This window comes from Naegleria gruberi, assembly GCF_000004985.1.
Source record: "Naegleria gruberi genomic scaffold NAEGRscaffold_9, whole genome shotgun sequence".
NCBI classification, from domain to species: domain Eukaryota; phylum Heterolobosea; class Eutetramitea; order Acrasida; family Naegleriidae; genus Naegleria; species Naegleria gruberi.
Window position 1 is genome coordinate 518,338 of NW_003163318.1, and position 13,785 is coordinate 532,122.

A 13,785-nucleotide genomic window follows, 5' to 3' on the forward strand; every position below is an offset into this window, starting at 1 on the left:
AATATGACACCCACTGATATCAAGAAGAGAGTTTGTTGCTCCTTAAATTTGGCATTCTCCACATTATTGAAAGCTGTTGAAGAAGCTGAAGACAAAAAGGGAAAACTGTATATTTCCAAGCAGCATCAACAGTAACCTCAACTCCTTATTGCAGCTGAGTTAATATATAATACTACAGTAAGCTCAAAAATAGTCAGACGAGCACTAAAAAGCGAAGGCTGAGGCGAGTCTGTAAAAACATCTTATAAAAAAACAACTCAACAATAGAGTATAAAATCAAAGTATGATGGGAAGGTTGAGCTATTCTAAGGGCGTACTCTTGATGGCTCTTTTGGTCATTCTCGCTGTGATTGCATGCAGTGATAATGTCCATGCTGCTCCAGCTACACCAGCTGATCCAACAAGGAAACAAACAAAGCCAGTTGCAGCTTCCCCAGCCACACCAGCTGCTAAACAAACCAATTCATCCATTACGGAAATTTTCACATGTTTTGGAATCAAATCTGATGATAAGAAGGTTTGTAATGGTTTAGGAACTTGTATTGGAAAAGATAAATGTCGTTGCATGCCTGGAAAAGCTGGTCCAGAATGTAAACACAGTGGCGGTTTACCTCCAAAACCACAACCAAAGATTATCAATTCTCTATCCAAGAATAACTCTACAAAGCCAGTAATTAAACCAGCCTCTATTACAGATCCATCCACTAAGAAAAAGGAAATTTTCACATGTTTTGGAATCAAATCTGATGAAAAGAAGGTCTGTAATGGTAAAGGAACTTGTATTGGAACAGATAAATGTCGCTGCATGCCTGGAAAAGCTGGTCCAGAATGTAAACACAGTGGTGGTTTACCTCCACCAAAACCAAAACCCCAACCAAAGATTAAACCAGCCTCTGTTACAGATCCATCCACCAAGAGTAAGGAAATTTTCACATGCTTTGGTATTAAGTCTGACGAAAAGAAGGTTTGTAATGGTTTAGGAACTTGTATTGGTAAAGATAAATGTCGCTGCATGCCTGGTAAAGCTGGTCCAGAATGTAAGCACAGTGGTGGTTTACCTCCAAACCCAAAACCACAACCAAAACCACAACCAAAGATTATCAATTCTCCATCCAAGAATAACTCTACAAAGCCAGTAATTAAGCCAGCATCTATTACAGATCCTTCCACCATTGGTTTACCAATTCCACCAAAACCACAACCAAAACCTTCTCAACAAAAGCGGAAAGAATCTTTAATCAATAACACCATTAAACCTAAAGAAGTTGAACCAAAGAAGGATATCAAAATAGATGAAAATCCTGAAAAGAAAGAAGACGAAAAGAATAATGAAAAAACAAAAGAGAAGAGTTCACAAAACAAGAAACTCAAGAGATGTGGAAAGAAAAAGTGCCAGAAGAGAAAGAATAAGAAGGAAACAAATCAAACAACCACCGAAAAGCAAAAGCTTGACACTATTATTAATATGATTAGAAAATTGATTGCTTCAAAGAGAAAGCCAAGTCCACAACCAAATCAAACACCTGTTCAATCTGCTAATGGTCAAAAGTCATCTGTAAACATTTCCAATATTATTAATGTTGAAAACGAGCATTGATATTAATAAATATTACTTAACAGGATTGTAAAGTTTGATCCCCATCTTGTAAAATATTAGCAAAAGAGATGTAGTGGTCTACTGACCGGGGAATTTTCATCATCTCACAAACTTTATTATCACAATTGAGTATATCTTCAATAAACTTTTGTTATTGAAAAAAAATGCAACACGGCCAAGAGCATCCAGTTTCTCTCTCACTTGTTGATTTTATTTTCTTTCGTGATGAAGATCACTCCACACCATCATTGGAACAATTTCAAACTCTGATCCGTAATTTCAAGAGGAAAATTAGTGAACCTAGAAGTAGATTTTCCACTAAACAAATCGAAAATTTTGATGATTTACCAATTAAGGAAGAATTATTGAGAGGAATTTATGGAAATGGATTGGAAAAAATGTCAGAAATTCAAAAGAAATGCATCTTGCCAATTATTTCATCAGAACCGCCTGTAGATGTACTAGTTGTGTCTGGAACTGGAACTGGAAAGACATCAAGCTATTGTATTTCAATTATTCAAAGATTGGATACTAGTCGAAAGTTGACTAAACTTTGTCCACAAGCAATAGTAATTGTTTCATCGAGGGAATTAGCTTATGGAGTTTCCAGAGTAGTTGAAAATTATGGGAAATATCTGAATGTGAAATCTAAACCTCTAGTTCTCTCACCAACCAAAGAAATAGATGACAATTGTCATGTGCTTGTAGGAACAGCAGGAATCACGTTGGCTTATCTCAAAAATAGAAAGCTGGATGTTAATCAGTTGAAAATTCTAATATTTGATGATATAGATGATTCAATATCTGGAAATCAAATTTCATATGACAATATTTGTGACATTTTCAAAAAACTCAAGAAAATTAATTTACAAATTTGCATCTATTGTTGTGGAGTGATATCAGAAAAAACACAAGAATTGATTGAAAAAGAGCTTAGAGACCCAGTGATTATTAAACAGGATATTAGAAAGTGAATATTTATTGGAAAGTGATTATTGGAATCTCGAATGCTTAATGATTCTATTGTAGATCCAATGGAAGCAACAAAAGACATGACTCGGTTATTTATGGTGTTTCTTTTTTTAGATAAACATAGCAAGACTAGCTGGTGGAGTTGATTTAAAGTGACCATCCCAGCGCTGGGATGGTCGATTGCCGCCAAAAATCCCGTTGCCACTGTAGTTCATTGTAGTGTTGAACACTGATCCAGTCCTAATTATAGATTTCTTTCAAATTCTGGAAAGTTTGAGAAAACAGTTGTTAACAAAATAATGCCACAACTGGCTGTAATAAATGTCACAGATCTGCCACCATTTCATCAAATACCATCATATAAATTCCAAAATACTGACTATTATCGTATAAATGATGTTATTAATTCATACTTTGTTAAAAAATCAAATCATTCACCTTCCAAAATATTAGGAACTGTGTTTTGGGGAAGGAGCCATGTAGTTCCCTCCAAGGAGGCTGGAAAAGAAATCGGAATGGCAATTGATAAAGGACCAGAAACTATAATTGACCTAGCTGCTGTATTTTACTTGATCATGAATGTGACAAGTAGTAATAAGGAAACTCAAAGTGTTGTTTTCAATCATATCATCTCCACTCTCAACCCTCCAATTAATAACAATGCTACTCTTCAAGAAATTCCTTCTGAACTTGGTTCCTGTGATTCGTATTTTGGATTAGAGGAGTATTTTGATGATGAAGAGGATGAAGATGAATCCGATTCCAACTCTTCGAATAAACCTCAATCGACTCAAAATAACGATTCAATTAATCAAGAAGATATTATGTTAGATGAGGGAAGGGTTAATTCAGATTCCTTACCACCAAATAATCAACGAAATGAAGAATTTCTCCCCGAATATGTTGTTGTTGAGCAAAGCAATACCCCAATGTCAAATAATTTTATTAACCGTCTGGAATATGATTCGTATTCATCTGCTATTTCTCAAATAACAGAAATAATCAATACTCAAAATTTTAGTCACTTCGATCAATTAAGCAATCCATTTTCAAACGTGTGCAGTTACTTTGGAAATAATTTTTCAGTTTCACAATTCAATTCAAATAGCCTCTCTCAATTTAGTCAACCAATATTTTCTCAAATACCAACAAATTACACAGAAACATCATCAAGGGTTCCAGTTGACCAAATCATCGAAAAAGAGATTGAAAAAGTTATCATCAATGGATTTTCATGTTCACACTGCAATAACCCTGCATCAGTGTACTTTTCAGGGAAGTATTCAGGTATAGATAGTCATGATTGTTTTTCAAAATATTCAAGAAACAGATGTAGAATGGATCTAGATTGCTTTGAGAAACTCCTTAAGGCACAAAATCATGATTTGTATCTTTGGTTTGAATGTTTGTTAAAAACCAGAGAAGGAAGAAAAAAAGTATTTGATATTTTAAATAATGAAGACAGTGAACGAATTAAGGTGCTATTTAAGGAGAGAAAGCAAACACGTAATGTGGATGATGTGATGTATTGGAAAGATAATAATTTAGTTTCTTTCAAAATTGTGAATAATTTAAGAAAAGAATGTACGCTTAGTGATGAATTACCACCAACAAAAGATATGAAGACACGAAAGAAAATTATTGATGAAGAAGTGGAAAAAATCTTCAAAATTATTGCTCCCTCAAACGGCATTGTTGGTTTTATTGCTGATCTACATGTGTCAGTTGAGCAAATCTTGAAATTATATAGATGTCTTGGCGGGAAACAATTACCAAAAACAGTTTATTTCAAACTGTGTGTAGATGGACGAGAGATTAATGGCAAGAAACAAATTGCAATTGCCCTTGTTCCTCTTAATCTACGAGATATATTTCCAACTCAAGCAGTCTCATCTGTTTTCTATATTGGGCTATTTCTTGGATCAGAAACTAAAAGTTCATTACCTGAAACAGTTGGTTCTTTATCGGATAGTCTAAAATTCATCAGCTCAACAACATTCGAAAATTCAAACATTAATTTTTTGAAATTCAAATATTTGAAAATGAAGAATTTATTAGATACTATTTATCCAAACAAAACCACAGTCAGAAGTAGAAGAAGCAATCTTCTTTTGGATCATAGTGGTCATGTATACATGGTAGACATCTGTGTGAGTATTCAATGACACAAAGAGCTTGTCAGCAACACATCGATACTCTGCTTCTCTGAAATATTCTGGAATAATTCCCCCTAACCCTTCGAATTGACTTGCAAGCTCTGACACGTCAACTATGGTGTAATATTTAGTCCAGGATGGCTTGGAAAAACTTGGAAAATGAGGATAGTTAAATTCGTACACGATATGAGAAATGTGACCATCTTGTTCTCTAGTTGAGTATGGTGTGTATTCTTCTTTTCTAATGTACAAATGGGGTGGCATGGTGGCTGACATATAGGTATCGAATACATCTTCAGCACATTCTCCAATAGCAGTTCTTTCAAGTGCCTTTCCATGAAGTGGAATGTTGTGGTCATCACAATAGCTTCGGATCTTTCTTTCCATTTTCTGTGCAGCCTCTGTCCTGGATTTGGTGGAGAAGAATGGATGGTTGGTAGTGAGTGGAGAAACATATGTGGTGACAGGTACCTCATCTGTATACACGAATGGATCAAGTGGATGAGCACGAGGTTTGTAGGTGTTCTTTGCTTTGTTGGCAGTCTCCTTCTTGGTGCTTCTTGATGTGTGTTTAGGCATGATGATTGTGTGAGTGTGTTGATTGTGTGTTGTTTGATTGACCGGTAAGTGGTCTATGTGTAATTGGATGTTTTGGTTTTTGTTTTAATGATGATGAACCAACCGACATTGTAGCTTCCACGTTTTATATTTTTTTTTTCACTCCATTAAACTAATTCTAGGCAGCCATTCATCGAAGCTCCTGTCTTGCTATGTCATTGCCATAACTCTGAATTCGAAACTTATTACAATGTGGTACATACAAAACAATTATTCAAGCAATCAACAAACCAATTTAGAAATAAAAAATGATGTGTAATGATCCATTTGAGACAATTTCAAAAGTTGTTTGCAGATGCAACAATTACAACTTTGTAGTTTCGAATAATATAAAAACCTAATTTTACAATTTAGAAGAGATGATTCAACATTTATGTAACATGTGCATTTCACAAATATTCTTGGAAGTTATTACTGTATTCACATCAAATTACTATTATTTAGGAATTCAATTCTGACATATTCTTTCATCTCTGAATCCATTGAACTTTGACTAGAGACAGATGGGGAATGATTCCTGATAAATTTTTTTAATCCCATCACTTCTTAAATTACAAATCATTTGCCGCTTAAAAATTGTCGAATTACAAAAAGGGTAAAGTTGATTAATTTTAGATAATGATGTCTGACAGTATGGCAAATGACGGAACTTGTAACAACTATTTTTTGTGTTGGGTCATCAACATCCAGAATTGTCAGAGTAATCAAGTGGAACAAATCTCTTCAGGGGCAATCAAAGACTTTGTTTGGATATTCCTTTAATGAATAGCATGTTCTATTCTCGTTGATTGCACAATTGAGTAACAACAACATACTATGGTGGAACAATAAAACATTTCCCATTAGCATCATCTAGAAAAAAAACAACTCGTTATTACTACCTTGTTGTATACTAAACGAAACTAAACTCTAGTCCTCTAATACCACTGCAATCTAGATTTTATAATGACCATGCAATCATCACAATACACTTCACCATTCCTACAATTCAAATTGTCCAAACCGAGCAAAGTTGAGAAACCTCAACATCAAATGAAACAACACAATTCACATGTCTTTGTGCACCAAGAACATGTTGCTCCACAACCAAAATCTTCCAATTCATCCAATCCACCAATGATGATGCAAAACTATCATTATATACCACCTATTTTTGTGAATAATTCACCTCCTCCATCTCAAATTAGCTCTCAAATCCTTCCTCCACCACAAGAAGCACTTCAACATCAATTCACAATGTCATCATCTCAGCCACAATATCATCATCAATTCATGACACAACCTGAAAAGAAGGTTAAAAAAGCAAAGAGAACTCAATCACCTCCTGTACCTGCTTCACAACAAGCAACTCAACCTGCCTATATTCATTGGAAATTCAATGAAAGTTTCGATAATTCTCCTCAACAATCAACCTCAACATCTAGTCTCCCTTCTTCTAACAGCACTGTTGGAAAAAGTACAAACTCTAAAAGATCTAAGAAAGTGAAATATGGTTGTCTGGCATTTTCTCTCTCAGACTGTACTCTTGTAAATAATATAAATTATCAAAGACCCCATCACAATACTAATAATAATTGGTTACCTTCTTCAAATATCCCAAATTGTAACATTATCCAATCGAGTCAACCAACATTTCCAATAGAATCCAAAGAATCGAATATACCTTCTAATAATTCCAACAACCAACTTCATGGTATCCTTAATTATTCCAACAACAGCGAACATTCACTTCACATTGCCAAAAACCAAGAAGCAAACATGGTCAAGAATCAAGAATCGCCATTGACAACCGTTGAAACTTCTCTCTCTCCAAACCAAGTCTCTCCTAGAGTAATAAGGACAAACATCTCAATAAAAGACATCCTGAATTAACGTTTTCAATTGTAAATGGTGTTTGCTTTGGCAATAAGGCTGTCAAATATCGTGCCGATAATATGCCATTAGTGGCCCCAATTTGTTTTTTAAACAACTTTGGGTAGAGAAAGAGGACATGGTGCACAGAATATTCAGTCCTCAATTGGCAACCAACAGTTGCGTCAATAGCTCACTTCGCTTTGTTTTGTTAAAAACTGCCAAATTATCTAGTCCTCACACACACTTTATAAAAAAACAACTCAACTAGATCTTACTGGTTTCCACTCATTCATTAGAACAATAAGAGCCTATCAATAATATTATATTATTAGCATTATCATTGAAGGAGGATAAACATCATATATTAATAACCATTGTACATTCTAAAAATTGCTCCAGACCAAACAAAGATAGGATATTTCGAATTAATACCCTCTTATCTCTCTTGTCTTCCGCAAACCAAAGTCCTCCCCTACGACAGTCCTACATTAATTTTGAACGTTGGTTAATATATTTAACACGTTATCAACTGATAAAGGCTATTCACACGAAACTTTCCATTATTATAACGTGTTGAAAAAACGTGCTAGTTGATTCCAAAAATTCCCCACAAATGCCCAACGAAGAATCTCAGGAAATTTTTCACAACAACTCAACCCACAAAGAAATGACTTTACATCCAACCATGAGTTGCAGTACATCATCTTCCAGTTCTTCATCGGCAAAGATTCACAATCCTCCTAGTAAGATTGAAAAGAGGAGAGGTAGACCACCAAAAATCACTTCTCCATTAAGTTATCCTGTCAGATGGCAATTTATGAAAGAAGAGGGAGATGTACATGTTTCAAAAAAACAATCAAATAGAAACCGTTATCACAATGATATCAGTATAGTGAATTGTTATGATATGTTTAAAGAAGGAGCTTCTCCAAGAACAGAATCCCCTTCATGCTCTTCTTCCACTTCATCACTTGCTCAAACTAACTCTCCTTCATCAATTTCACAACAAACTAGAACGAGTTTTCAACTAACTGAATCATCTAACATGTTGATTGGCTCCCATCCTCTTCCTCCTCCAACTGCCACAATGTTAAATAATTTCACAAAATCAAATTCTGCTCCATCATCATCACAATATTCTCCAATGAATGATACAACTGCCAATACTAATCTACCTAATTACAACAATAATATTAATAATTATAATACTAGTAGTAGCAGAGCATGTCAATATCCAGAACAGCCATCACCTGAATCCTACTTTCTTAACAATGCTCCTAAGCAACAACCTCCTTTCAATTCATCTCTTCCTCAACAATCATCTCCACTTGTAATACCCTCCTATCCAATGCCAAATACTAATAATAATAGTCATTACTTTCCTCCATATTGTACAATACCTCCTCCTCAACAACAACAACAACAGAATATTCAGAATATTAACCAATTTCCAACTCCTATTCAAACAAGCCAATTTTCCACTCCAAAGAAACAAGTTTCCCATTCTCCAAAATCAACTCCTTCACCAAGTGCCTCTGTATATCATTCGTGGAAGGTAGATTTGTCTCCATCAACTTCCCCTTATCAAAAACATGGTGAATTATCCTTCTCTCTGAATGATACTATTCAAGTTAATTCGAACAATTATAAGGTATCAATGACCTCAAAGAAACCCTCACCTTCCTCATCAGCCACCACCCACTCATGTAATAAGATTTCACCTCCCAAGTTTACAAATCAAATCACAACTACTTCCACAGTAATGAATCAGTTCTCAACATCTTCACCACAGAATAATACCATCAGCACCACAATTACTAATACTGCTGAGAAAATACTCTCACCAGCTACAGCAACAGCAGCAACATCGAGTAGTACTTCATTTGTAATACATGATAATTATGTTGAAGAAATTCCATCAGTGGCAGCCACAACAGTAGGAGTGAATAGTTCGACGACCAGTGATCAATCAACCACCAACATCTCTTCATCCTCACCTCATCAGAAAACCAGGAGAAGCTCCATGCCTAGCCTTAAAGATATTTTAAATTAATAAAAAAAAATAAGGCAATTTTAAATTTAAATTTTCTTGATGATTAATTTTTATGATTTGGTTTTTGCTCAAGCCTTTGGAAGTTTATTTATTAACTTGGGATTGATGATAATTCAAGAGAGATGAATTAAATGGTTGAGGTTTTGAATATAATAAGGCTTTTTCTCAAACCTATTGAAAACTTCACTGTAGATTGGAATTAAAAATCGGAATCAAGCTTGCAACTCTATCTCTACGAAATCGTACATATGATCAGCGAACGCAAATTGAAAATGGTGTAGTAGTAGCAGCACGATATTCACAAATTTCTATTCTGAATCAAATTGGCCCTCCTTGTTCAATTTAGTAGACACCAACACCATACGAAAGTGCTCACAAAAAGAACGGCCTTTTTAATACTTTATAACTGCGTCTTTGTTACAACAGAAAACCAAGCCATAATTAACAATACAATGTGCCATCTACAACTTTCATGTATTGTCTTTTTGAAAGCAAAGGAGATAGAAAATCATTCCTGAAAGTATGTTTTGGGATTTTTCAATTTCCAAACTCGAAACACTTTCTCTCATGGAAATCACTCATAATTGATGCTGGTGAATCACCTACTCTTGCCGGCAGTAAAACAACATCAATTTTAATTGAGGAGATACGGTTACCTAAACAACTCATTCATACAAATTTTCAGCTCCCCTCACTAATATAATTGTAAAGAATAACAGTCAACAAATGTCAACATGGTTCAATAATATTAATTAGTGATGATACTCCAGAGTGGCACCTGCGACCTTCACTTGTTGTCAAACTAAATATCGACCAAGTGGTATTTATGGTTGGGTAGAGAACAATTTCAATCAAACAAAACAGCATCAAAAATCAAAAAAAAACAATCAGTCCGAAGAACAGTCTCTGATTCTCATTTTACGGCGTCACTTGTCTTTGTAGCGTATTATTGCACCTTTTAAAACTTGTGGCATCAAAATAACGCAAAAAAAACATCAAGATGCTATCTTTTAAAGATTTGATCAAGTCCACAACTTCCCATCATGAAGAAGTGAAGGAACAAGAAAGTATTCGAAACCATCACTATAATCAACAAACAATTTTACCATCACAATCACATCACCAATCAATAGTTCACCATAATGATAGAATAGAGAACAACAGCACCACTGGTTCACTTTATCAATCCCCGCCACCACCATCACCATTCGAAAGCTCATCAAATGGCTCCAACAGAAATTTCAATGAAAAGTTCAATCTACCAAGTATTGATACTCTATTGAATTCCAAACCACCAACTTTCTCATCACATTTGTATAACAACACAGTTTCTAATAACAATTTGGCAACTACCACTTCCACAACTAGATCACCACATCATCATCAACACTATTCAATACCCAACAATAACGGCACTATCCAACAACAGCAACACTATCAAACAACTGATATCCAAATGCAACGCTCTTATTCATCTTCTTCGGTACAACAACTCGGCACTTCAAACAAGTCTTATAACCATTATCCACACTCTTCGAATTCTTACAGTGATGCATCTCCTCCTACAAGCAGCAACTTTCTACAACATACCCAATATAATAGTAGCGTAACCCCAACGATATCTGCCACCACTGAGGGTTACTATCATTCTTCAAAGGGTTTTCCAAATTCATCTAATAATGCCGGTAGAAATTCTGAATTTGGGCAGGGTGTGTGTCCATCACATTCGAATAATGGTCATAATTATACTGGTTGGCAAAGCACTTCCAAAGAAGTTTCTCCTCCTCCTAGAGTAGTTACATCCTTAACAAACACAGCTTCCTATCCTAATCATCCTCATTACAATACTAATAGAGAAGCAAGACTAAATAGTAGTTTACCCTCACAACAATCCATGTACACTACGGCTACTACAGCAACTAGTGAACCAACCCAGCAACACAATACAGCAACACCTTACCACCACTCAACTATTAGAGATTCCATTCCACAATCAAACCAACATGCTGACCACCAACAGAAACCAAGATTTGAACATAATCTTTCATTAATACCTTCTTCCTCGCCACATCAATCATTAAGAGGATCATCCACCATACTTTCAACACTCAATACTACAGCTCCCAACAGTACTCAAGCAAATGCTTCCCAACAACAATCATCCCCCATGATGAATGGAAACATGGATGATGAAGAAGGTTTTGATGAAGCTGGTGGTTCTGGAACCTATCGTTTCAGAAAGGGATGGACAAAGGATGAACACATTCGTTTCCTCATAGGTGTACATCTCTTTGGTCGAGGCAATTGGAAGAATATTTCAAAAGTCATTGCAGGTAAATCTCCAAAACAAGTTCAATCACATGCTCAAAAGTATTTCCTCAGACAGGAACAAACTTCCAAGACTAAACGTTCTATTCACGATTTCAATCTTGAAGATTTGATAGAATTGTTAAAAGACGCCACTTATAGAAATACCATTCGAGAAGATACCACACAGAAGGGAAGAGATTTGGAAGATTTAGTCAACCGATTTGAATCTTCTTATTACAAAGACCAGACAAAGAATAATAGTAGTACCAGTAGCTCAGGAGGTGCTTCTGGATCACCATCATCACCACATTCACCTGTAACAAATAGTCAATTGGGACGTGTTGATAACTCAACTGGTAAACAACTTGTACCAAATTCCAGAATCAACAAACCAAAAAACAAACCTTATTAAAGTTCTTTAAACATTCACTTCAGAAATTGAACTGTCATTTGACAATCATTTCAGGATAATTTTTTTTCAATATTAGCCGAAAGTGAGTAAGACAATACTTGGCAAATATTTTGATAAAACATTAACATTGACTAACAGCCATTATGTTTTGTCATCCAAACAAGCCTTACTCTTCCTTGCTCGGATCAAAACTCTGTTTACCTGTCAGCAATTAATGTCAACAGTCCATTTTCATCATAAAAAAAATTCTTGCTACCTCCACTTCATTCTACAAACCGTTAAAAACAGAGTTTCGAACTTGAGTTACAATTCCTCTTCCAACAACTGTTATCCTATATCATTGACAAGTTTCGAATAAACAATCGAATAACAATCCATCACATTCTAATAATATAACACTTCAACATGGGAGCTTTTGCATCAAAGAAAGATAAAACAGATAACCCTAAAAAACCCCGAAACTCTTCAAATTCTCAACCAACAAATTCCTCAACAAGTGGTGTCAACAACAATACATCAACTTCATCTTTATCATCTAATTCTTCTACTGGACCTGTGGTAAAGAATTCACTTTCTGTTTTATTGTTGGGAACGGGTGAAACTGGTAGGTTTTATATCTCATAGTTTAGTTTGAATAATTAATTGTTTCGTATAAATTTATTCGAAATTAGGTAAATCAACATTATTTAAACAACTTGAATTGATTAATGGAGTGGGTATCATTAAAGAAAATGAAAAATCAATGTGGGCTACTCTAATTCATGGCAATGTAATTTCTGACATGAAAACTTTGATTGGAATTGTTGAGGAAATGGATGTTCAAGAAGTTTCGGATGAAATGCACGAATTAATTCAAGAAATATTAGAATTACCTGATCAAAATGTTACTATTAATGAAGAATTATGTGAAAAGTTGAAGAAACTGTGGAATTATGAAGTAGTTAGGGAAGCTTATGATAATAGAGATCAAGCTTTGGATTCTGCTGAATAGTAAGTTTCTAATAATTTATAGTAATTTAGACGATTTGGGTTTTTAACATTTTCATAACATGAATTTCTCTAATTGTTGTTGACCTTTCGAATAATTATTCTTTTACAGTCTCTATAATAATATTGATAGAATTGCCAAGCCAGATTACTCACCAACAGTTGATGATGTTCTTCATTGTCGTGTAAAGACACTTGGTGTGCATCATGTTGAACTCATGATGGATGGAAACTTTAAATTTAAATTGATTGATGTTGGTAAGTAGTTTCTATAAATGGATTTTGAGAATATTTATTGATTTGTTTACAATAATTTTTCTATAATTATTATTATAATATTTATAGGTGGTCAACGTTCTGGTAAGTTTTGATGATTTTTCTTGGTAGAATTTAACATTTAAAGAACGAAGAAAGTGGCTTGAACGTAAGTTTTTTTATTCGAATTGGATATTTATAGTAATTTAATATTGGAAATGAATAATTGAATGATTGGAATATTGAAATAATTTCGAATTGGATGAAAAATAGTCATGTCAGAAGTTGATGCTGTCATTTTCATGACATCTTTAGCTGAATTTGATCAAGAATGTTATGAGGAAAAAGGATTTAAACGTGTTGTTGAATCTTTGGAAACATTTGAAAAGGTCATTAACAACAAACTCTTCCAAAAAGTTCCATTCATTCTCATGTTAAATAAGCGTGACTTATTCGAGAGGAAGATTGCAAAGAAGAGTTTCAAGAAATATTTCCCAAATTATACAGGTGATGAAAAGAATCCCCAACAATGTATTGATTTCATTTCGAAAATGTTTTTGGGTAAATGTAA

The 13,785-nt window shown here is 34.5% G+C and overlaps 7 protein-coding genes across 7 annotated transcripts; all 7 read left to right on the forward strand.

Moving 5' to 3' along the window:
• Positions 1-283: 283 nt before the first annotated feature.
• NAEGRDRAFT_64280 (uncharacterized protein) lies at positions 284-1,597 on the forward strand (the record flags this gene model as incomplete). The annotated part of the gene is made up of 1 exon (XM_002680448.1): positions 284-1,597. One exon carries the CDS (start codon positions 284-286, stop codon positions 1,595-1,597), a length of 1,314 nt encoding a protein of 437 aa, XP_002680494.1.
• A 320-nt stretch (positions 1,598-1,917) lies between these two features.
• On the forward strand, positions 1,918-2,139 carry NAEGRDRAFT_5633 (uncharacterized protein; the record flags this gene model as incomplete). Its single annotated transcript, XM_002680449.1, has 1 exon — positions 1,918-2,139. A coding segment is annotated over one exon (222 nt), but the record flags the coding sequence as incomplete, so codon positions are not given.
• Positions 2,140-3,084: 945 nt separating this feature from the next.
• On the forward strand, positions 3,085-4,734 carry NAEGRDRAFT_46960 (uncharacterized protein; the record flags this gene model as incomplete). Its single annotated transcript, XM_002680450.1, has 1 exon — positions 3,085-4,734. One exon carries the CDS (start codon positions 3,085-3,087, stop codon positions 4,732-4,734), a length of 1,650 nt encoding a protein of 549 aa, XP_002680496.1.
• Positions 4,735-6,288: 1,554 nt separating this feature from the next.
• Positions 6,289-7,215, forward strand: NAEGRDRAFT_64283 (uncharacterized protein; the record flags this gene model as incomplete). Its single annotated transcript, XM_002680451.1, has 1 exon — positions 6,289-7,215. One exon carries the CDS (start codon positions 6,289-6,291, stop codon positions 7,213-7,215), a length of 927 nt encoding a protein of 308 aa, XP_002680497.1.
• A 595-nt stretch (positions 7,216-7,810) lies between these two features.
• Positions 7,811-9,250, forward strand: NAEGRDRAFT_46962 (uncharacterized protein; the record flags this gene model as incomplete). Its single annotated transcript, XM_002680452.1, has 1 exon — positions 7,811-9,250. The coding sequence occupies one exon, from the start codon at positions 7,811-7,813 to the stop codon at positions 9,248-9,250; it is 1,440 nt and encodes a 479-aa protein (XP_002680498.1).
• A 1,000-nt stretch (positions 9,251-10,250) lies between these two features.
• NAEGRDRAFT_57252 (uncharacterized protein) lies at positions 10,251-11,972 on the forward strand (the record flags this gene model as incomplete). Its single annotated transcript, XM_002680453.1, has 1 exon — positions 10,251-11,972. The coding sequence occupies one exon, from the start codon at positions 10,251-10,253 to the stop codon at positions 11,970-11,972; it is 1,722 nt and encodes a 573-aa protein (XP_002680499.1).
• Positions 11,973-12,533: 561 nt separating this feature from the next.
• Positions 12,534-13,774, forward strand: NAEGRDRAFT_2642 (uncharacterized protein; the record flags this gene model as incomplete). Its single annotated transcript, XM_002680454.1, has 6 exons — positions 12,534-12,576; positions 12,644-12,962; positions 13,072-13,217; positions 13,305-13,319; positions 13,363-13,383; positions 13,488-13,774. Coding segments are annotated over 6 exons (831 nt in total), but the record flags the coding sequence as incomplete, so codon positions are not given.
• Positions 13,775-13,785: the final 11 nt, after the last annotated feature.